This window comes from Papaver somniferum, chromosome 1, assembly GCF_003573695.1.
Source record: "Papaver somniferum cultivar HN1 chromosome 1, ASM357369v1, whole genome shotgun sequence".
Classification (NCBI taxonomy): Eukaryota; Viridiplantae; Streptophyta; class Magnoliopsida; order Ranunculales; family Papaveraceae; genus Papaver; species Papaver somniferum.
In genome coordinates, this window is record NC_039358.1 from 214,973,248 (window position 1) to 214,995,394 (window position 22,147).

General features: G+C 36.4%; 1 protein-coding gene and 1 pseudogene across 2 annotated transcripts; both read left to right on the plus strand.

The window, feature by feature from the left end:
• The first annotated feature begins 13,840 nt into the window (after window positions 1-13,840).
• LOC113359960 lies at window positions 13,841-21,114 on the plus strand (annotated as a pseudogene).
• LOC113315675 lies at window positions 15,972-18,469 on the plus strand. Of its 2 annotated transcripts, none has more exons than XM_026563937.1 (5): window positions 15,972-16,183; window positions 16,511-16,760; window positions 17,096-17,206; window positions 17,320-17,385; window positions 17,497-18,469. In XM_026563937.1, the coding sequence occupies exons 1-5, from the start codon at window positions 16,155-16,157 to the stop codon at window positions 17,548-17,550; spliced, it is 510 nt and encodes a 169-aa protein (XP_026419722.1). In that variant the 5' UTR covers window positions 15,972-16,154; the 3' UTR covers window positions 17,551-18,469. The 2 variants fall into 2 exon arrangements, with proteins under 2 accessions (XP_026419722.1, XP_026419725.1); XM_026563940.1 differs by having other exon boundaries at window positions 17,096-17,200.
• Window positions 21,115-22,147: the final 1,033 nt, after the last annotated feature.

The following is a 22,147-nucleotide window of genomic DNA, read 5'->3' on the forward strand; positions in this document are numbered from 1 at the left end:
GGGAGCTGATAAGTCTCTCAAGACGCAAATGTCATGAGGCTTTTTATTAGCAAGGATATTAAGGCTTGTCATATTTGTGCAACAATCCCGAAGAGGCAATAGTACAAAAGAAAAAGATAAGACGAGATCAATGGGTTTTCGCATGAAAGTGCGAAGACGTCCTGCGATTTCGTCGCAAGACGACAATGTCATGGGGCTTTATTTTCGCAAGAATATTTAGGCCTATCATATTGTCGCAACATTCCTGAAGAGGCCACAATACAAAAGAAAAAGTTAAGGCAAGATCAATGGGTTTTTGCATGAAAGTGCAAGGACGTCCTGCGATTTTGTCGCAATGACAAGAGGTGGCATAATAAGACCTTTAATTAGGAAGGCAAATAAGACCATACAAGAATGAGATTTTGAAAAGAATCAAAATTCACTTCGCATAAGATTGCGAAATTATACATAATTAACTGCGAAATTGAGGCACAAAATAAGAAAAATCTACAAAATCTCTCATTTGGATACAAATAACAGAGGCAAGTATGGGAATGAATGAAATTAGAAAATATTATTTGTCTCCATATGATAGATTTTCACAAAAATTAAAAAGTTAATGATTATATTGGTTAACTGTATTGCAAGGAAGAATTGTTTTAATGAATGCAGGTCAAAATGAAAGAAACCCATATATTAAGGAATATGGGGAACCAAAAGAATTCGCAAATATACAGAAAAAAGGAATAAATGTACAAGTATTACTGAAGATTAAAGAGAGAAACAAAGACTACTTCTTAGTTGACCCTTCATCATCTTCATCAGACTTGTTTTCTTCTTCGGCTGCGTCAGAACCTTCATCACCATCAGAACCTTCATCACCATCAGACTCTTCATCATCAGCTTCGCTATCAGAAATAATCAGACTGGGAATATTCTTTGGGATCTCTTCCAAGAGACAAGGATAATCATAATGAGGGATACTATGGTCATCACAAACCATTTGGATAGTTTGATTGCGAAAATGCATAGCATCATTCTTAAAATTCGCAACAGTGATCTTGATTTGATTCTTTAATCTAGAATACTTGAAGTTGCGAGAAGAAAGATTCTTTGTGAGTTCCTCTTTTTCAGCTTCAAGTTCCTCAATCTTTTCATGATATCTACTTTCAGAATCTGTGAGCAAAAGACAATCAATTATTAACTTGATGAAAATTCATAAGAAACAAAAGATTAGTAAAGAAGAGCAGTTAATAACCTTTTCTGTCAGAAATCATATCTCTAATCAAGGCTTTATGCGCAACTTGGAGACTAACATTTACACCTAAATCTTTTCTGGAATCATCTAAGATTTTCGCAGCCCAAACAAATTCATTCTCATTACTTATAAGAAGACGACAAAGAATTTGGTTTTCTCTTTCGCAGAGCTCGATGTTCTTGCGGTTAGCTTCATCTCTTTCAAGTTGAACTTCAAGAAGAGTCTCTTGGAATTTCGCCAAAGCCTTAGCACCTTGATCAGAGATGCGATCCTTATCATCTATGAGACCTCTAATTTTGGTTCTCAACTCATTGATTTTCTCTTTAGAATTAAGAAGGAGACGCTTAAATCGGTTGGCCAAGCCTAAACTAGATATATGGTCAATTTCTAAGAGGCGAAATTTGGATCTAAGTTCATTCAGAGAAAGAGATGAAATTCTATCATTTGAGAAACTATTTAAAGATTTATTAAGATATTCGAGAAGGCTATCATTATCCAAGGCATTAGGAAATGAACGAAGAATGGTAGCTTCATCAGAAAGACCATAAATGTCTGCAAAAAGGATCATTTAAATAAGATAAAACAACAGGATGAATGAATGAAGGGAAAGGAGAAAAGTAACATACCATAGATCTGATTATTAGCTTGTTGAAGGCTAGAGATTTTGTTCTTATACGAAGAAGAATCAATTTCTAGTTGTCTGTTTTTCTCGCGAAGACATTTGACTTCAGCTTCCAGTTCTTCATTCTTTGTACGAAATTGAAGATTCTTCTTTTCAAGATTTTCGCGTCTCCTCTCTAGATATGAGGCAACAACGAAAGAAGCTTTTCCAGCCTGCGAGAAAATGTAAAAAGTATTAATACAGAAAAAGATTTTGAGTTACAACAATGAAGAAGTAAAAGGATGAAAGTATACCATACTATTAAGAGAATGAAGGAAATCGGGAGTCACTGATCTAGAAACTCCAAGAAGAGAACTATCACCATCCAGTAAAGGGACATCACAAATTGTAGCGAGAGCTTTGCAGGTATTAGCGAATTGGCTATCTCTCATTCCTTGCATAGAATCAGAAAAGAGGCCAGAGAGCTTAGCCATAGAAGATTCAGGAGGAGAATCTTCACTTGCGGCAAAGTCATCATTATCCTCATTATCCTTGTCACTTTCGGAATTTTCATGAGAAGGAATAGTTGAAGGAGAAGAAGAACAAATTTTTCTCTTCTTTGAAGGAGGAGCAGTTGATTTTTCCCTACGAAGAGCACCTTTGCCTTTATCACCGTCGGAATGTTTCGTATTGATCATTCGATCACTTGAAAATTACTTATAAGCTAATAGTTTATGTGAGACAACTATTGTCATCTTTTGAGGATGTTTCAATGATTGAAACGAGAGTTTATAAACATTAACCATTGTCTAGATATAGCACAGTATGCATACCAGTATGTAAATTGTTGTAAGAATAATTCAGGTCCGGGAACCAAGTATGCATACACGTATGCGAACGGTTTTAACTGTTAAAGTCTGGGAACCAAGTTAGCGCACCCGTTTGCAAACTGTTTCACCTGAGTTCGGTCCGGAACGACAATATGCATACCCGTTTGCGAATTGTCGGAAAAGATCAAATTCCGGAACTTAAGTTTGCATACCCGTTTGCAAACTTATGTGGTTAAGTTCTAAAATTGGTTAAGTATGATTTCATACTCATGAACAAATAGATTTATATATTAAGGAATTCAATCTTTGCAAACCATGGCTAAAATGTTCATGAATTGATTCTTGTGAATCAAATCCAATTTTGCTTCAATTGTGTCTTGTATACTTCTATGAGAATATAAACATTTGAGCAACTCTATGAGTAACACCATTAGATTCATTTGATTATCATTTTATCTTGAAGTGTTAAGATGAATATGATTAATATAAAAGTGTTCATATGGCTAACTTCGATTAATTGTTATTGATCCAACTCAATATACACGTTTAGGTACGGTTACCCATATCTAAATGAAGGTATATTTCATTTGTGTGTAACAAGCTAAGACCATCTAACGGTGGAGAGATATTGCTTTGGTTTTAAGCAAACTTAGCTTGAATCTTAAATCAGGATTTCATCCAACGGTGAATATTGATTGCTTTGTTACGAAGTTATCAAACCTTGATTTGAAGACTATATAAGGGAGAAATCTAGCAACTGGGAAACCTAATCCTCACACCTCCTATGTGATACTAGTTGCGACTAGAGTCGATTCTCCTTTAGCCTAGGTTTTTCCTAAAACCGTTATAGGTTGACGACTAAAAGACTTCATTGGGATTCTGAAGCCAGACTCAACTATTTTCTCCATAGTTGCGTCTTCTGATCTTACTTGTTATATCGTATTGAGTACTATCTTCTCTAAGATTCACTCGAGATTTATCTTTGATATGTAACATATAAAAATTAATCACAAAGCACTTTGTCTCATTCTTTGTGATTCCACAATAACTTGTTCTACTACCATATAGTTAAGTTATTGTGAGGTGATTGATATTTCTAGGATGTTCTTCGGGAATATAAGACCGGATTATGAATTGGTTCATGTTCACCTAGATTTATCAAAAGACGAAACAAAAAATTCGTAGGTATTTCTGTGGGAGACAGATTTATCTATCAGAATAGATTTTTCTGTGGGAGACGAATTTGTTTATAAAGTCTTCGACTTCGGGTGGAAGCAATTCTTAGTTGTGGGTGAGATCAGATAAGGGAATCAAGTGCGTAGAGTCCTGTTGGGATTCAGAGACGTAAGGAACGCGACTGTATCTTGATCAGTGTGAGATTGGGTAGGGCTCAACTACATTCCAATCCAAAGTTAACTTGTAGTAGGCTAGAGTCTATAACGACTTAATACAGTATGATGTTCAAATCTAGACTAGACCCCGAGGTTTTTCTGCATTTGCGGTTTTGTCGTTAACAAAACTTTTTGTGTTTGTGTTATTTCTTTTCCGCATTATATTTTTTATATAATTAAAATATCACAGGTTATGCGTAGTTAAATCAATTGGTAAATCCAACCTTTAGTTGTTGACTGAAATTGATTGACACATGAACATTTGCCTTTGATACCGTTCAAGTTGTTTCTCATAATAATCAGGCTCACGGATTCTATCTGTTTGAATTGCTGATTACATTGTGAAACATAGATATAATTAATGGATATATTTTCCTTGCTTGATTCTGACTGTCTAGTTGATTCTCTTGGAATTATATTGGAGTTAGTCCATACAGATTGCCGAACGAAATATTGGGTGTGGTTGTTAGACCCCCGCTTTTTCAGCAACAAAAAAGAGAAGCCGCCTAGAGAAGAAACAAAAGAGGTAATAAATCCCGTGGATTGTGGGGGAAGAAAAAAAATATTTTCCTCGAGAATTTTGGTGATGTGAGTATATAAATAGGTGGGGAGTATCACAGAAGAGGGAGTGGAGAGTTGGGAGAGCCAACATTGGACGAATAATAAGAATTGAAGAGAAGCTCTCGGCTGCTGCTGAAAAAGAAGGAGACGAAGAACATTGGACCCACACAGACAGTCGCAGATTCTGCTGCAACATCAAACTATCGTTCTTTCCACAATCTTATTCTTTTGTAACGGTGACTTCTGTAACGACCATTAAGTGTTGCAGATTCGCTGTATTGATATTTTTCTTCAATAAAAACACCTTTTGAGCCATGTTTCTATCTTATGAGTGTGTTTTGAGCATGGTGAGCTAAAACCCAATATTGGGACGATGGAGGAAGCCATTATTTACAAATGTGGTAATTTTATTAATTCTTTTATGACTTATTGCATTGATTATTAATTGACTTGTGATTTTTATCGAGTGATTATTATTTCAATTGATGGGTCATGCTTTATTAAGTGTTTTGATGTCTCATTCTTTAGATTTACAGTTAGTGTAATACCTCGGTTTCGGCAGTGGTTCGCCGAATGGAATATAAGTAATGATTTGTCATTCCCTAGCATCGAGGCCTTTTCAGCACAATTGGCTCCAGGGTTGGCAGAAAACTCTGCAGTTAAGCGTGCTCGGGCGGGAGTAATCCAGGGATGGGTGACAATCCCAGGAAGTTTCTGCTGGATTACTGCAGCGATGCCCGTTGAAAACTCCACACTGTCGGATAACCGCAGTGGCTAAGTGGGGAAAGTAACGGTGGAGAGACGGGTTATTACAAATGGTATCAGAGCCGATGACGGGTCACCTGCTGAGGGTGGGAAGGTACGCTGGACGAGGTTGGTCCAGGTGCTTCTCATGAGGGGCAGGGAACTTCGGAGATCTGGGCTTGCGAATATATTGTGGAGCCGAGGACGGCTCCTATTTAAGGTGGTGGAATTGTAATACCCCGGTTTCGGCAGTGGTTCGCCGAATGGAATATAAGCAATGATTTGTCATTCCCTAACACCGAGGCCTTTTCAGCACAATTGGCTCCAGAGTTGGCAGAAAACTCTGCAGTTAAGCGTGCTCGGGAGGGAGTAATCCAGGGATGGGTGACCATCCCGGGAAGTTTCTGCTGGATTACTACAGCGATGCCCGTTGAAAACCCCACACTGTCGGATAACCGCAGTGGCTAAGGGGGGACAGTATCGGTGGAGGGACGGGTCATTACAAATGGTATCACAAAAAATGATTTTTAAAAAGGAAATGAGTTCATGCTTTTCCGTTAGATGGAATATGATTTCATGCTAACGGCGGGTAATGATCCCCGAGAGCTAAATGGGTAATGATCCCCATGGGAAGTTGTGTTTCCCGACCATCGATGGCGGCTTTCCGTGCCGGTAAACGATAGGTGGTGTACGAACCAAGGTTTTCGTACTGTGAATGAAACGGGTAATGATCCCCGAGAGAAGATGGGTATGATCCCCATAGGAACTTTTGTTCCTGACCATCGATGGAGGTTGTCCGTGCCAATAAACGATAGGTGGGTGTACGAACCAAGGTTTTCGTACCGTGAACTCATGGTTTGAGGTGACTTATACATATGTGAGTGATAATATGGATATGTAACTTATGTTTTAAAACTTGAAATGATGGTTGTTGGAAACATTATTGATGAATTGTGAATTGATGTATTAAATTCCAAATGGATGATTAGTGGACTCATGGTTTCTTTGTGACGATATTAATACATGAATAGATGTGTTGAATCATTGATGAATGACTTGATGACAATTATTTTGGTATTATAAATTCATGGTTTGTTGGTTATTATGTGAATGATGTGTAGAAACCTTAAATAGATGAATTGTTGATAATACTATTAATAGTGTTGTGAACTTATGGTTTGTTGGTGACTGTAATAACTTGTGAATCATGTGTTGGAATCTAGATAAGATAATTTGTTAGAAACATTATTGGTGATGTGATTGTTGAACATACCCTCAATTCGTTGAAGTTGTACTATGTTTCTTGTCATATGCTTTTTCTTGACATAATGATTATGTTTCCGCATCTTTAGAGAACGGGGTGCATTCTATTGAGCTGTCATCTCACCCTAATTGACATCCTTACAGATTTATCAGAGTGGCGCAGCGAAAGCTAGGAATGAGTAGCTTAGTGATTGAATTGTTTATTTGTAATTGCTTGACATGTAATTTGATATCAATGTTTGTTGAGAATATAACTTAAGATATTTAAATAGTGAATTATTGTTTCATAAGGTTTCAATTTAAGATATCAATGTTTAAATAGAGAAATATATGCATAAGTCTCTTTCCGACCCGTAACGCTTTGAGTTCGGATCTCCATACGGGTTTGACCCTGGTCCGGAACTCGGGGTGTTACAGTTAGTACTTTCAGAATCTACTTTTGGCAATGAATTAAAGTCAATAAATTATTATTATTTGAGTTATGAATGTACAGAATTATTAGTTGAACAACATGAATGAGAATTAGTGGAACCCTGAGTTTCAACACCTCTTGATCTTATGACGTCTTTTGTATATATTTTTGTTTATTAAGTCTTAAAATCAACCTCAACGAGTCCGAGTAAACGACATCCTTTTTACCACTTTCTAAAACAATTTAAAATCACATCAATACTGGAGAGGAAAGTACCCTAATTGGGCGAAATCTCTTACGTCCGCTCATTTAAAGACTTCTTTGGGATCAAGAGGCTCCAGCAAGTACCGTTCGTAGGAAACTAGACAAGAAAATTGTTATTTAGTTTTCAATTGTTGATTTGATTGACTAACGATTGTTTAAACTTTGATTGCACCTATTTTGATTATTCTTAAGATGCTTCTCTTCTGACATAAGGTCACTCAAATTAGATCAAAGTATCGACGGGATCTTCAGAACTGTTTTTGATCTGAAGACAACTTGTGATCGTCCATTATTAACAGACTCCGTTCTCCGCGTGATCGATCATAAATGGAATCAAGTTCGTGATGTGCAGGTACAATTGAACAGAAATAAATATGTGAAAACAAGAATATTTTTCTGATTGGTTTCGCATCTTGTAATATTACTTAAGGAACACATGTTGATTGGCCGGGATCCGACTAAGATCTGATTTATCTTTGATAGATTTGATCAAGTAATCGTATAGATCAAAAACTATTGTTTGGTTGTATTATTCAGTATCCGAATATGATAGGCGTGAATCTAGACATGATTATTTCGGATCTTGATTGATCTTACAGACAAAGGAGTTGACTTGTTTAAACGGAAAAGCCTTTGTCAAAACTCAACATATCTTTGTTCATAAAGATTGATAAAGGAGTTACCAAACAATTTGTTCCTTTACTGTTTCGAATACAATCAAAAGGAGTTAAGTATTCAAAACTTTACATCATTAAAACAACTCAAGGTACGTAGTGATTTATATCTTGGGATTCACATACGTTGACCAGACAGTTGTAGGCAGAGGGATACTGAGGGAACTAAGTAACTAGAGGTAGATTACTTGGTCTCAACTATGCGAAGTTGGCTTTGTTCTTTGTATAACAGATTTAATTTTGAGAGTATTCAAAACTGGACTAGGTCCCGAGGTTTTTTTTCCGCATTTGCGGTTTCCTCGTCAACAAAATATTTTACATTCCCTAATTGTAATTGTTTTATTATAATTAAAAGTAAATACACTAGTACGTTAATCCAAGACACTTGATTGTGATCCTATTGTATATCGATTTCATACTATAGCTGTTATCAAGTGTATACCTTGTTGTCATATTGTCTCGACTTTGTCCATAAATGACCACACTTGGTATCGGACTTATAAGTTGAAACAGAAAGATTGTGTTGTACTTGGGTACCCTCGTCGTTTCAAAGGTCGATCCCAAACTGGTAAGGTATTCACTATTGGAAATACAACGATATTGTAGAGATCGACCAAGAAAACTCTTTTGGATATATCCACAAAATACTCTTAAATCATTGCCATACATGAGGCGTTTCGTGAGTGTATATGGTTAAGGTAAATCATTACACATATTCGATGGGTACGTGGTTTGAGTACTAGCACTGAAGAACCAACTTACATTTACAAAGATAATGCAGCTTGCACTGAACAGATTAAGCAAGGGTATATTAAAGGTGATAATACGAAATATATATCACCAAAATTCTTTTACAATCAACAACAACAATGTCTTCTAAACATTCAAGTCAGTAGAGCAACGTTTGACAAAAACTTGGAAGACTTATTTACAAAGTCATTATCTAAGTCCACATGTGAGAATTATAGAACTAAATATATTGTCCGAACTTCCTGATTACATGTGAAAGGCATATTGACTAAAGATATTGTCCGAACTTCCTGATTACATGCGTCAGCTAGATGTTGAAAACGCATTTCTGCACGGTGTTTTGGAAGAGGAAGTTTACATGAAACAGCCTGCTGGCTATGTGGATCCGAACTACCCTGATCATGTATGCAAGTTGCATAAATCCTTAAATGGACTCAAGCAGGCACTGCGTGCATGGTTCTCTCGTCTCAGCAGCTATCTTCTTCAATTAGGGTTCACAGCTTCAGTTGCAGACTCCTCTCTTTTCATCCAGAAAAAAAATGACTCTACTACTTACGTGTTAATTTACGTTGATGACATCATTGTAACTGGATTTAGCTCTAAGTTGATTGATCAGTTGGTAATATATTTGGGTGCTTCTTTTGCTGTCAAAGATATGGGTGCTTTGTCTTACTTTCTGGGTGTTAAGGTACTGAAGCAGGGAAATAATCTGGTACTATCTCAAAGAAAATATATATCAGATTTGCGTCATCGCACTAAGCTGGATGGCATTAAACCTGTCTGCACTCCTCTGGCAGCAAATACAAAACTTCAGCGTCAAGGTACTGAAAAATTCTTAGATCCTACGCTATACAGGAGTGTCGTAGGGGCATTGCAGTATCTACATATTACTAGACCTGACATTGCAATGGCCGTAAACAAGGCTTGTCAGTATATGCATGAGCCATATGTTGAAAATTGGGAGCTGGTGAAGCGTATCTTGTGATACTTGAAGCAAACTATTGATTATGGTTTGTTTTTCAAACCTGACAAAGATTACTCTCTTAATGCTTATTCTGATGCAGATTGGGAAGGAAGTTTAGATGATCGCAGGTCAACTAGTGGTTACTGCATCTACTTTGGGGGAAATCTAATTTCTTGGAGTGCAAAAAAGCAAAAGACTGTTTCGAAGTCTAGCACCGAATCAGAATATCGTGGAATAGCTATTGCTACTTCAGAACTCATATGGATCCAATCATTGTTGAAGGAATTGGGGATTCACACACCTACACCCTCATTATGGTGTGATAACCTAGGAGCCACTTATCTGACGGCCAATCCAATTTTCCATGCATGAACAAAGCATATAGAAATCGATTACCACTTTGTTCGTGAGCGTGTAGCAGGCAAACTTCTAAAGGTACAATTCATCAGCTCACGAGATCAACTAGCTGACATTTTCACAAAGGGGTTATCTTCACCTAGATTTCAATTTATCAGAGGCAAGTTAAACATCCGTGAACTCCAGTTTAACTTGAGGGAAGGTGTCATTAAGGGTACTCAGTCAGTTGCAGAAGACTCTCGACTATCTCCTCAGAATAAGGAAGCCGTTTCTCAAGAGTCAATTCATCAGCAGATCACGACTATTCTCTTGGATCTTACTTGTATTTCTGTTTATCAGTTTTTTCTGAATAATGTACTTGAAAACAATATAAATACAAGTGATCAATCTCCACATTAAGTATGGAATATTTCTACCCAAATATCATATTCTAGCTGTGATGATATCAACGGACAAATGACCCATTTTAGGGGCTAACTCAGGCACACCAATTTCTACTTTTAGCCCATAATATAAGACTGGTACTTAATTTTAATTAAAACCTAAACCTTGTTTAAGTATATTACACTTTGTTACTGATCTCATTTTCATGGTAGACCAATACTGGGCCTGAGCCACATGGGGGCTTGAATCTAAGGTTTTGTTAGGGTATGGAAAGATAACTTCGCACTCCCACTATATAATTACTCTTTCTATCCATTCCCATTAACTCTCAGCTAACAATAACGAAACCTTGCCGTCATCTTCTCCACCCTCTCTGTCTGTCTATAGATCTACACCTCTTTGAAAAATGATGATAGAGATTAATGAGGATCCATTCTCACATAATAAAAAAAGAATAAATCCAGCACAAGGATTTCTCCTCTCAAGAGTATTTCATTTGTTCATTTTCCAACTCTTGAAGGATAGTGATATTAACTTATACCCTCAAATGTTGAGTACCCATGCATCTTCTTGCTGAAGGCTACAACATTTGTTTTTAGGGAGTGTTGGAATTATCTGTACTGTATGGGAAATATTTCTTAGTGGTAAATAGCATAGGACATCGAATGATTATGATTTATGTATTGCAATTTCTTATTTAATCTGCATCTTTCCTCCCATAGATTTGCTGCTCCTGGTTTTTTTTTTTCTGTGTTAGTTTAAGAATTCATGTGGTTGTTTTCTAATGCTAGTTCGTGAAGGTTACTAGATAAAAAAATTTGGATACAGTCATGAAACAGAAAGATTGTGTTGTACTTGGGTACCCTCGTCGTTTCAAAGGTCGATCCCAAACTGGTAAGGTATTCACTATTGGAAATACAACGATATTGTAGAGATCGACCAAGAAAGCTCTTTTCGATACATCCACAAACTACTCTTAAATCATTGCCATACATGAGGCGTTTCGTGAGTGTATATGGTTAAGGTAAATCATTACACATATTCGATGGGTACGTGGTTTGAGTACTACCACTGAAGAACCAACTTACATTTACGAAGATAATGCAGCTTGCATTGAACAGATAAAGCAAGGGTATATTAAAGGTGATAATAAGAAATATATATCACCAAAATTCTTTTAAAATCAACAACAACAATGTCTTCTAAACATTCAAGTCAGTAGAGCAACGTTTGACAAAAACTTGGAAGACTTATTTATAAAGTCATTATCTAAGTCCACATGTGAGAATTATAGAACTAAATATATTGTCCGAACTTCCTGATTACATGTGAAAGGCATATGACTAAAGATATTGTCTGAAGCTTGTAATTGCATGCTTAAGACTAAAGGAATCATCTAAACTCCCATGACTGATGTGGATTAAATAAATTGTTTTACATCAGGGGAGTTAGTGGTATCTTTTTTCCTTCATCGAGATTACTTTACCCCCACAGTATTTTGTTCCTGAACAAGGTTTTTAATGAAACAAGAATAATATCATACATTCAAATTATGGGAGATGTCGACATCAGGGGGAACATCTAATGATGTGATGATTTGACATCAAAAACGTGTTCAACTCTTTTCGTTTACAGTGGTTACTTTTTGCTACTAGGTTTTAATTAATCTGCAAGGTTTTTAACGAGACAATAGTAGCACCAAAAATAACACTTCTCGATTGAGGTTATTCTTTTCCTTTTAAGTGTTTTGGTTTTTTCTTCGAAGTACTTTTCCTGACACAGATCTAGAAAGTAGAAAAATCTTATGAATTGACGCTATTCCAGAAGCTCAAATATCATTTTTCTTCTTGGATCATTTTATTTAAATCACATACTTAAAAGTGTGTTCGGATCCTCTTTCAAAGATTTCCTTTAGTATATGAATAATTTTTTACGATAACAATCTTCACTCGTACATAAGTGTTTTTATTTTTCCTGGCTAAATTGGGACCTATGCCACTTAATTGGGGCATATGGATTTTTTCATCCACCCCATAAAGAATGATATGGGGTGTCTAAGTTTGACTAAACTACCATTTTACCCTCTATCAAATATTAATACTACTAATTTGTCCCCATTAAATCCTAATCATAAAATTAAAAACTAAAATCAAAATCATAAAACTAAAATCATAAAATTTTAAAACTAAAATCAAAATCAAAATCATAAAACTAAAATCATAAAATTAAAAACTAAAATCAAAATCAAATTCATTTCCATCTCCACTTCAACTGATTCTTTTCTTCTCAACCCAATCCTATAAACTAGGTTTTAGTAACATAAAATTGCTCAAAAATTGAAATCAAATTTTTCCTGGTTTATCAAAATCGGTTAACGTTAATGTATATGTGATCCGATTGCAAATAGAAACGGTTTATGTTCATGCCCACAAAGACCGATTGTCCTTGATATGTTTTCTGGTTCAAGAAATTTGAACCAGAATCGGATTACATTAGCACTTATAAAAACCGATTGTTTATGTATAATGCTAGAATCGGATTTTATATGTGTGTCGAGTAAACCGATTGTTGTTCTCAATTTTTTTGTATCTTCTTTTTGTTAGAATCGGATTACATGAGCATTCTTATAAACCGATTCCTGTTATGCAATGTCAGGAATCGGTTTTTACATATGTATCGTGTAGACCGATTCTGGCTAACCAATTTTTTTTCCAGTTAATACTCGATCATAAAATGTGTTTGAAATCATACTCGATTTCATTACTCGATTTCATTTCGATTACAAATGAAAATGAAAACTATATGCTTTTACCCAATTTGAAAATGAGTAAAACTTTATACTCGAATTGAAAACGAGTATAACTTTATACTCGAATTGAAAACGAGTACAACTTCTTAAGCGATTTGAAACTGAGTATGAAGTCATACTCATTCTTAACTCGGGTATAGAATGAATTTTAATTTTATTGATGTTCAACAACAAATAATCACAGATAAAAATGAAAAAATTTACTCACAATCGGTTTATGTTCATGCCCATATAAACCGGTTCTGGATAATCGGTTGATACCACTAAGAACATAAACCGATTCTGAGTTGGTGTTCTTCAAAAAAAAAATCAAATTTTTAAGTTTTTTCAAGTTCAAGGGATTCATTAACAAACTTTAATTTCACATCTAACACAATATTTTACCACTAATCACCCGAATTAACACTAATTAATTAAGGATAAATTAGTAATTAAAAAATAGTTGGTTAAGGGGTTTCCATGGATTACTTCTTAATGACCCTATTTTATCACGTAGGTATAGGTCCCAATCAAGTGGCATAGGCCCCAATTTAGCGAGGTTATTTTTGGTATCACGTTTACAAAGAAAAGACACTGAAATCTTTTGTTGGTTTAAAAAAATGAGGGGATCCGTTGAATGCCCACTTTTTATACTTTCTGATAACGGATCATGGCTTAAAACTAATTTGGTTTCGTTTCAGTTGGGTACAAGGAAGGGGGTTATCGTTGGTGCTTCTCTAGGAGAAACAGATAAGGAAGAGAAGAACAAGATTCAGCATTTTTTGATTTGGGTGAACAAAAGATTATATCTTGGACTTGTTTTGTTTGCTCTTGATGTGATTTGGATTGATTCAACTAATGGGTTTGGAATTGGTAAAGCTTTTGTTGATTCTGTTTCCAAGGTTTCTGAAAGTCATGAGGTCAGTTCGTCTCAACTAATTTTTACACTTTTTCATATCATTTTATTAAGCTCATTTTGAATAGCAAATAATCTGAGTTTCTTTAGGATTTTTGATAGGAATTTTGAATCTACCACTGTGTTTATATGAGGGGGGATGTACAACTAGTGTATGTGGAAAAAACCAGCTTATGGATTTTTAAGGTTCTAAGTTACGGTGAGAAAAATTAATTAGAAGCATTAAATTGCAAAGCCATTGCTATTAAGTGCATGTATGATTAGGTAGTCACTTAACATAGCAAATTCAAGACAAAGTCTTTGCTCATCTGAGATGTCTCCATTGGTGTAAGCAATTCTTCTTTAGGTGGGAATATAATTTCCTTGGGTGTCAAAGTTAGCTCGCCGATCTCCGGAGTAAATGCTGTACATGGGATTTGTGACATTTAGACATTCTTTTTGTGGATTTTTTTTCACAGTTGAGATTTTCTTTATGGGGTATTTGAGGATTTGTGAATCATTTGAGGCAATATATTGGGTTTATATGGATTCCCTCCTAAAATTCTACATGACGATCGGCTGCATGCAGAATATTACATTTATGGTGTGTGCAGCCCACGATAAGCGGGTGGATTTACTGAAAACATGGCTCCTCTCTGGAACTAGATGCCAGTTATTTGGGCACTAACAACCTAAAGAAACCAAGCTGGCGGTCACCATCTTGGTAGTGGCACAAAACCCCTCTCCGGATTTATGCTCCAAATTTGACCATTCTTGAGTAATCAGCGTATGAGCTGTAGGTTGTTTGTACAACTCTATCTTACTTAATTGTCGACCTTTTTAATTCTTTGGTGTCGAGGAAGTTCAATTTTAATTCTTGACTCATCTTCTGCAGATTGTAATATTGATCCTTATTTTTATTTTCGCCACTGTCCATAGTGTCCTGGCTAGCTAGTTTACGGGAATCAGGAGAGAAACTAATTGGAGAACGTGTTTTCCATGTTTTGTTTGCAGGGATCTCTCTTCCTTTAGCAGTTAGTACTGTTGTAAGTTAATTATCATAATACTCTCTTTGATGCGCACAGATTATCTTCATCTTGGAACTGCTCTTTATTTGTTCAACTCGGTACCCCAGCTTTTGAGTTAGCAAACTTTATGAAACGAAGATGTTGTCGTGTTTTGGTTTCATTCAGGTGTACTTCATTAATCACCGGTACGATGAAATGCAATTATGGGAACTTCAGACTCTTCCAGGGTTTTACCAACTAGTCTGGATCTCATTTTTTAAATTGCATCTTTGGGAGACTGGAATCATGGTATTTACTTTTATATTTTTCATATCCATTTGTAGGTATGTCCCTATTTGAAGTCATATGGGCAGCGCATATTGGTACTCTGATTTTTCGATCTAGATTTAAAGACCAACATGACGTGTGAGTGAAAACCTAGCTAAATCTGTTCAGATGAATATGTTCGCTATTCTTGGAACTATTGAATGTTCAAAATTTTCAGCTTAGTGTCCTGTCTATCAGTCTATACCTATGTGATCTTATTGTAGTGAGCATTACGCTCATGGCTGCTTCATATATGCCGATACAAGGGATACCAAAAAGGAAAAAAAAAGGGTGGGGTGTCTAGGTTGTTTTGACAAGTTAACCTTTCAGTTTCAGGTGTAGAAAACCAATCTTGGGATCTGATCTTCTTTCATTTATATGTATGTATTTTCTCATCAGATGGTTGGGCAAGTCATGTGGTGCTTAGTTCACACAATCTGGATTGGCAACTCTGTAGCAGAGGAAACCTCTATTGCTCTAATAGGACACCATCTGTTTGGTGTCTGGAGTGGTGACAGGAGACTTTCTTCACGGTATGGAGAAGCATTTGACATGTGAACAGTAGAGCGCGTGTCGTCACATTTGCAGCTACATTAATTAGATGGCCGTCAAACGTTACCCAAAGACTACTATAAAGAATTTATTAGATTGCCGTATTTGACAATCACCGGGCCGACTGTCGGTGCATATTTGGCTCATCCGTTAATGCAGGCAGCAAGTTTTCGGCTTCATTGGTAAGAGAGAAAGAGAGTTAGAAAAGATAGTCTTTCTTTTGTTTCTCCATATACATGTTACTTGTACTTGTATTCTACTTTTGTGGCTATTCAGGGTCCAGAATCGATCACAAACAGTCTTGTTATATGAAAACCTTGTTATTAAACTCTCTTAGAAGAGGGCATGTAATTTTCTTCCCTACTTTCTTCAAAAAAAATAAGATAACGAAAACCCTAAGTTGTTTATATGTAATTTACACTTACCAGTCGTGCATATGAAGCTGGGTCAATTCTACTACTGTAGTAGCTCATGTTTTATGAACTTCCCATTTTTTTCTTGATTTACAGTATGCGTGACGATGAAGATACCTCTCGAGGAGGCAGCAGGAATACTTCTGATAACGAAGGAGGATATGACTCCTCTGGCAGTTATCTTGATACAGACGAAAGATGCATCTCCTCTATTGACTATTGTTACTCAGAGGAAGAGAACTATCTCTCTGAAAATGATGATACATGTGATGAAGATAAGACTAAACGCCTAAATAAAGATATCTCTGCAGCTATCAGTGAACGAGGAGTACCAGATTCAGAAATGGTGAGTGATAAACATTTAAACTCATGAATATTGTGCTGTGTCAAATGTGAAGCACAGCATTCACCATGAAGTTATTATGTGTTCCAGTTTTGTTATTCGGGCTAAATGGGACTATATATGCATCTGCAGAGGCTTATGCTACAGTTTTATTTACTTAATGTGCCTTTGCATGTGCCACATATGCAGTGCCTTTATGGGCTAAATGGGACCATATAAGGACACTTGCATTGATTTTCGTACATGTTTCGTACAAAGTGGTCTTGCCTGTTACCTGTTTTCCTAGAAGAGTTTTACCTGAATATGCAGTTGGTGATGGACATGCTCTTTCCTTGCAGGTGTGTGGTTGGGGAAGAGAAGAACACGGGAGGCTTGGGTTCGGAGATGACAAGAGCAGTGAAATGGTGCCCCAGAGGGTTCAATTTCTTATTGGAGAGCACACAGTTGAGGTTCATGAAACTAAAATAGTTCTCATATGAATAATCCCTCTGTTAGCTCAATTTTCTTAGTTTATTTGATGTTCTGCCTTTTGAACTATATTATACGTAGTATATCTTTCCAGGTTTCCTGTGATGGGCCGGTGGCACCCACTCTGTTGCAATTAACTCGCGACGGGCAAAAGTTCACGGTATGTAGCCTACACAAAAGTTTGAGTACCATGCTTTTTTTACTGCTCTAAACATTATCATCTTTTCAGTATATACTTGGATGATGTTATAACACCAAGGGTGTTTTGCAGGATGACAAGTGTGACTCTGAACTTGCTGAAGGTGTGGATGCTCATGCCCCCTAAGGATATTTGGAAGAAGATTTGGCCAAAAGAAAGCAAGAATATTTTGGTCCATGTGTACGGTTACTATAAGAAAGAAAAAGGTTTTGGAGGACACACAGTTATTATGCGCGACATGTCTGCAATGCCAATAGCTGCTTCAGCCAACTTCACGCGGTATGGACTATCGTATCTTCATCATGTGTTTAAGGGATTAGAGGATGGTCTCAATCTTGCTTCGAAACATGGCTGTTTTAGTCCTACTGTGCTGTGCAATTCCAGATTAGTTGTTCAGCTTCTCAGAAAGGTTGCCTCTGAAGGTTGCCGTTGCAGCAGCAAAACGGTCAGGACTATTTGCGCGGTATGTACTTTGAAAATTGACCCTCATTTGAAAATGGCTTACTTGAGAAATTTGGTGCCTTCCATCGAAACACTCCAAAGAAAGCGAGGTTCCTCTACTTTTGAATGGGATTTAGGGAAGAATGAAGCTGTGCATTATCTGACAAAACTGGTAAAATTGAGCTCACAGTACCATGGCTATCGTTTTGACGGGTGGGTTATGGAAGAACCAAAGGATTATACAGATGAACTAGTAGACATTCTGTTGAAGGACGCCTACAACTTAGATGAAAGGATTGCAGTTTCCAAGGCATCAATTGGAAATACCTCAAATGATGGATACAGGGCAGGGAACAATATTTCAGGGGATATAAGGGATGGAAATGCAAATGTAGTGGCAGCAAATGGAAGTAACTCGAACATAACTTCAAATGCAGGGCTGAAGTTGTTTTATCTGAAGTTGTATAAACTGTACGTGTTTCTTTTGTTCGATATCTTATGACTATACTGCTTATGATGCTCATTCAATCCATCCATCCTCAGAATAGTTCGAAATTACAATGTAACAAAGCATAGACAGCATTGATTATATGTATAAAGGTTTTCAAAAGAAAATATATCAAGTTAAAGTGCCGTATAAAGTACAGATAGCAGTATCAAAGATAAGTAAAGCCAGACTAAACATGATTGTAAGAAGAAAAATATATCGAAGTTGTAGGTTCTGTTAACCTTGGATCAATGAAATTGAAAAAAAGAGCTTCATCATAAAGCACACACACCTAATTCATGGTGCTGGTGCTGGGTCCTGGTGCTGCTATTGGCGAGGGTATTCCTTCTGGTGCTGGTGGTTTCAAAATGTTAATAGCGAAGCACAGACCCATACCTAGAGCAGGCACACGGAAACACCAGATCTGCACCTTATCTATTCCAGGAACCAAGACAAAATGTTTGACAAATTTGTTCCAGGTTCCTGTTTCATCCGAGTTTTCTGTTTTATCACAGTTTCCTGTTAACAATATGCATCCAAGTGAAGGCCAGTACCTTAATTCCATATCCCAAACTCCCAAATTTTGATCAATCAAATTAACATGCAATCGATGGCCAGGCAGTTTGAAAAATTCTATCCATTCTTTGTCTGTCATAAAGCTTTCTATAGAGGCGTAACAGTCTCTTGGCAAAAATAGCCTATTCTGGTTTTTACTTGTATCACCTGCGTTTATATCTTTCTCGGTTACCCACATTATATATGTGCCATTCTTTTCACGGATTGATTCTTCCATGTAACCAGGAATCCGCTGCGGTGCTGGTGCCCATTGTATCACCCGTGCTCTTTGTTGCCTAACCTTGCTTACTGACTCGTTCAGTTGATAATAGTTCCGACGATCCTGAATAAGTTCCCGACGGCCGTGTACTATGCGGAATTCTTCTACTTTTTGATGATTCACTACAGATGTGGAACAACTCCCTTGAAGACATTGAAAGGAAATATCGTATCTGGGCGTTCTTTTCTTTTTTGGAATGAATCTTTCTTCCTCAGCCATGCAGCTACCTGCATCAACTGGTGGTCTATTTAGATCTAGTCGTTCCATCTCCCGTTGAACATAATGCACCCGTTGAAGAGAACTTGAACCCATCTTCTGAAACTCAAGAATCTTGTTATCCCTACATTCATCATAGTCATCTTCTATCATCTTGCCCTTGCCTTTATCTGCCATACTTTTTCTTTCTTTCTCAGGACTTTTAGAGAATTGATCAATGACTAGCATGCACACGACAGACTCTTAATTTTATTGTTTTAAAGAGCTCAGTTTTTGAGTTTATATAGAATCAGGATTTCTGGCTAAACTTTGTTTGTTTCCAAACTTTGTTTGTTTCCAAGATTTGAATCAAAACAAATACCACTTCTAAGTAGAGTTCTCCAACTATTTCTTGTTCTAGTCGTGTTTAGATATAGAAAGAGTACTTCAAGGATTCGAAGAAGCCCTTCCTTTTTCTCATAATTACAAATTTATCCCTTCCAAATCTTGTGTTTGATAAGGGCTGTCTAGTATTGGAGAGACTTGCTTGGAGAAACAAAACAATTCCAGAACTATTGAATAGCTTTTAGGCTTAGTTTGGTATTGCTGCAGCTTTTGTAGAAGCACTTTTCTGTTGTGCGTTGCCGTGCTGTGCTGTGAGAAAAAAGCAGTTTGATGTTTGGTAAAATATTAACTAAAGTTAAAGCTGATTAAAAAAGCAGTCAAAGTGTGTTTGGTAAAATATCAAATTCAACCATTGTTGTTATAGCAAATGACAAAAACAGACATCTTTGAAAATAGTATTATTCGATTTTATTGGTTTTGAAAATAATTTTTTTTTTACTAATCAATATAAATATATATAATATTAAATTTACTAATTGTTACTATTATTATGATTGTTAAAAAAAATTATTTTACTTATCCACTTTTTAATATATATATATATATATATATATATATAATTTTCAAACTAAAAATCAACTAAAATTAATTAAATAATTATTTAATATTTGTTTTTATTTTTATTATTGATAAATGAAATGAAATGGTAAATAAAATAGTTTGAAAATAAAAAATAATAATACTAAAATATAAGAAATAAAAAATTGGTTGTATATAAGTTTAAGGGTAACTTTTGTCATTTATAAAATAAAATAGGGACAAAAAAGATAAATCAAGCATTAAATTTAGGTGGGACTAAAGCTTATGCTTTTGTAACTTTTAAAAGCTCCTCCTCCCTTTTGAAAATTGAGGAATTTGTGAAGTGTTTTGGATAAAAAGTACTTTGATTTTTTTTACCAAACACCAATTCCAAAAATTATCACGTATATAGATTTTGAAAGTGTTTTTGGAAAAATAAAAGCATTACCAAACCCAGCCTCAATGTTTGGGTCTGTCAGTATATTGACCTATTGAAGATTCCTTTTATGTGTAAATATTAGACCTAAGCCATCATGTTATTGTTGTGAGCATTAGGCTCGTGTCTGGTTCATTATTACATGCCGGTACAAGGGATTCAAAAAAAAAAAACACAAAAGGTGGTACGGTTGGGTTGTTTTGACAAGTTAAGCTTTCCGTCATATACGTCTGGCTGACGTCCGGTTGATCTTTGCGGTATGGAGAAGCATTATTTGACATCATGAAGAGGAGAACGAGTGTCGTCCCTTTTGCAGCAATATTAGATTGCCCTCAAAAGTTACCCAAAGACTCCTACAAGGAATTTACTTAGATTGCCATATATGACACGCTCGGTGCATATTTGGCTCATCCATTAATACAAGCAGCAAGTTTTCGGCTTCATTGGTAAGAGAGAAAGTTAGGAAAGATAGTCTTTCTTTTGTTTCACCATATAGAGCCAACATATCCAGTATAATAAAAAGAAAGAAATCTACTTTTGGGGAAGAATGACCAACAGACTCTATGTCATGAATTTATGTTTGAAGCTGAGACGAAGGAACAATGAGAGGAGAGACACCGGAGAAAGCGAAATCGAAAGAGTTAACAAGAAGGGATGACTGATAAGGCCAGACTATGGGTATCGAGGAATGCTTTCAAATAAAAGCCGTGTCCCGGAGAAAATCCTATATCAGATTATTACCGGTTCTATATGACACACGAAGAAGGGTTGGGTTTGATGACCATTAGTGGAACCTTTCTGTGAGATAGATCGTATAGATGACTGCTTCAACTTGATCAGCACCTCGTTTGCGACTTTACTTTATCTTATTCTGGGTCTTTCTTACTCAAGTAGTGCGTGACTCGTACATATTCGACAAGCAAAGCTGTTAACGGAATTCGTTAGCTTCTTTTTGAGGAGAGGCCATTGTCTTTTAAAGACTATAAAGCTAAGGGTGATGTGAACTACATACCCGTTCCTTTGTTTCTACGGAAAAATTGGAGATGTTGGTGGTATTACTGCATGGGCTGCATTAGCTCCATCTGCTACTTTAGGCAAGGAACATTCAAGGTTTGACACCTAGCCATTAGCTTCTTCGAGCGCCTTTCGGGCGGTGGTGCGTGCCTCATTCCTTCTTTCTAAAACCGTCGCTTCTTCTGTCCAATCTTGGCCAGTGTTGTCTTCAACCGATGGAGCACTCGGGGATTGAACGAGCAAAGATCAAAGTTAGGGATATAGGCGTGAACGAGCCTGACGACTATAACTATCAATTTTTTCCTTAACGAAGACTCTGTCAATTTTTTCCGCTATTCCTAGGAGTTCCCTGTGCTCCTAGAATTAACATAGATAATCCTTGGATCGACAG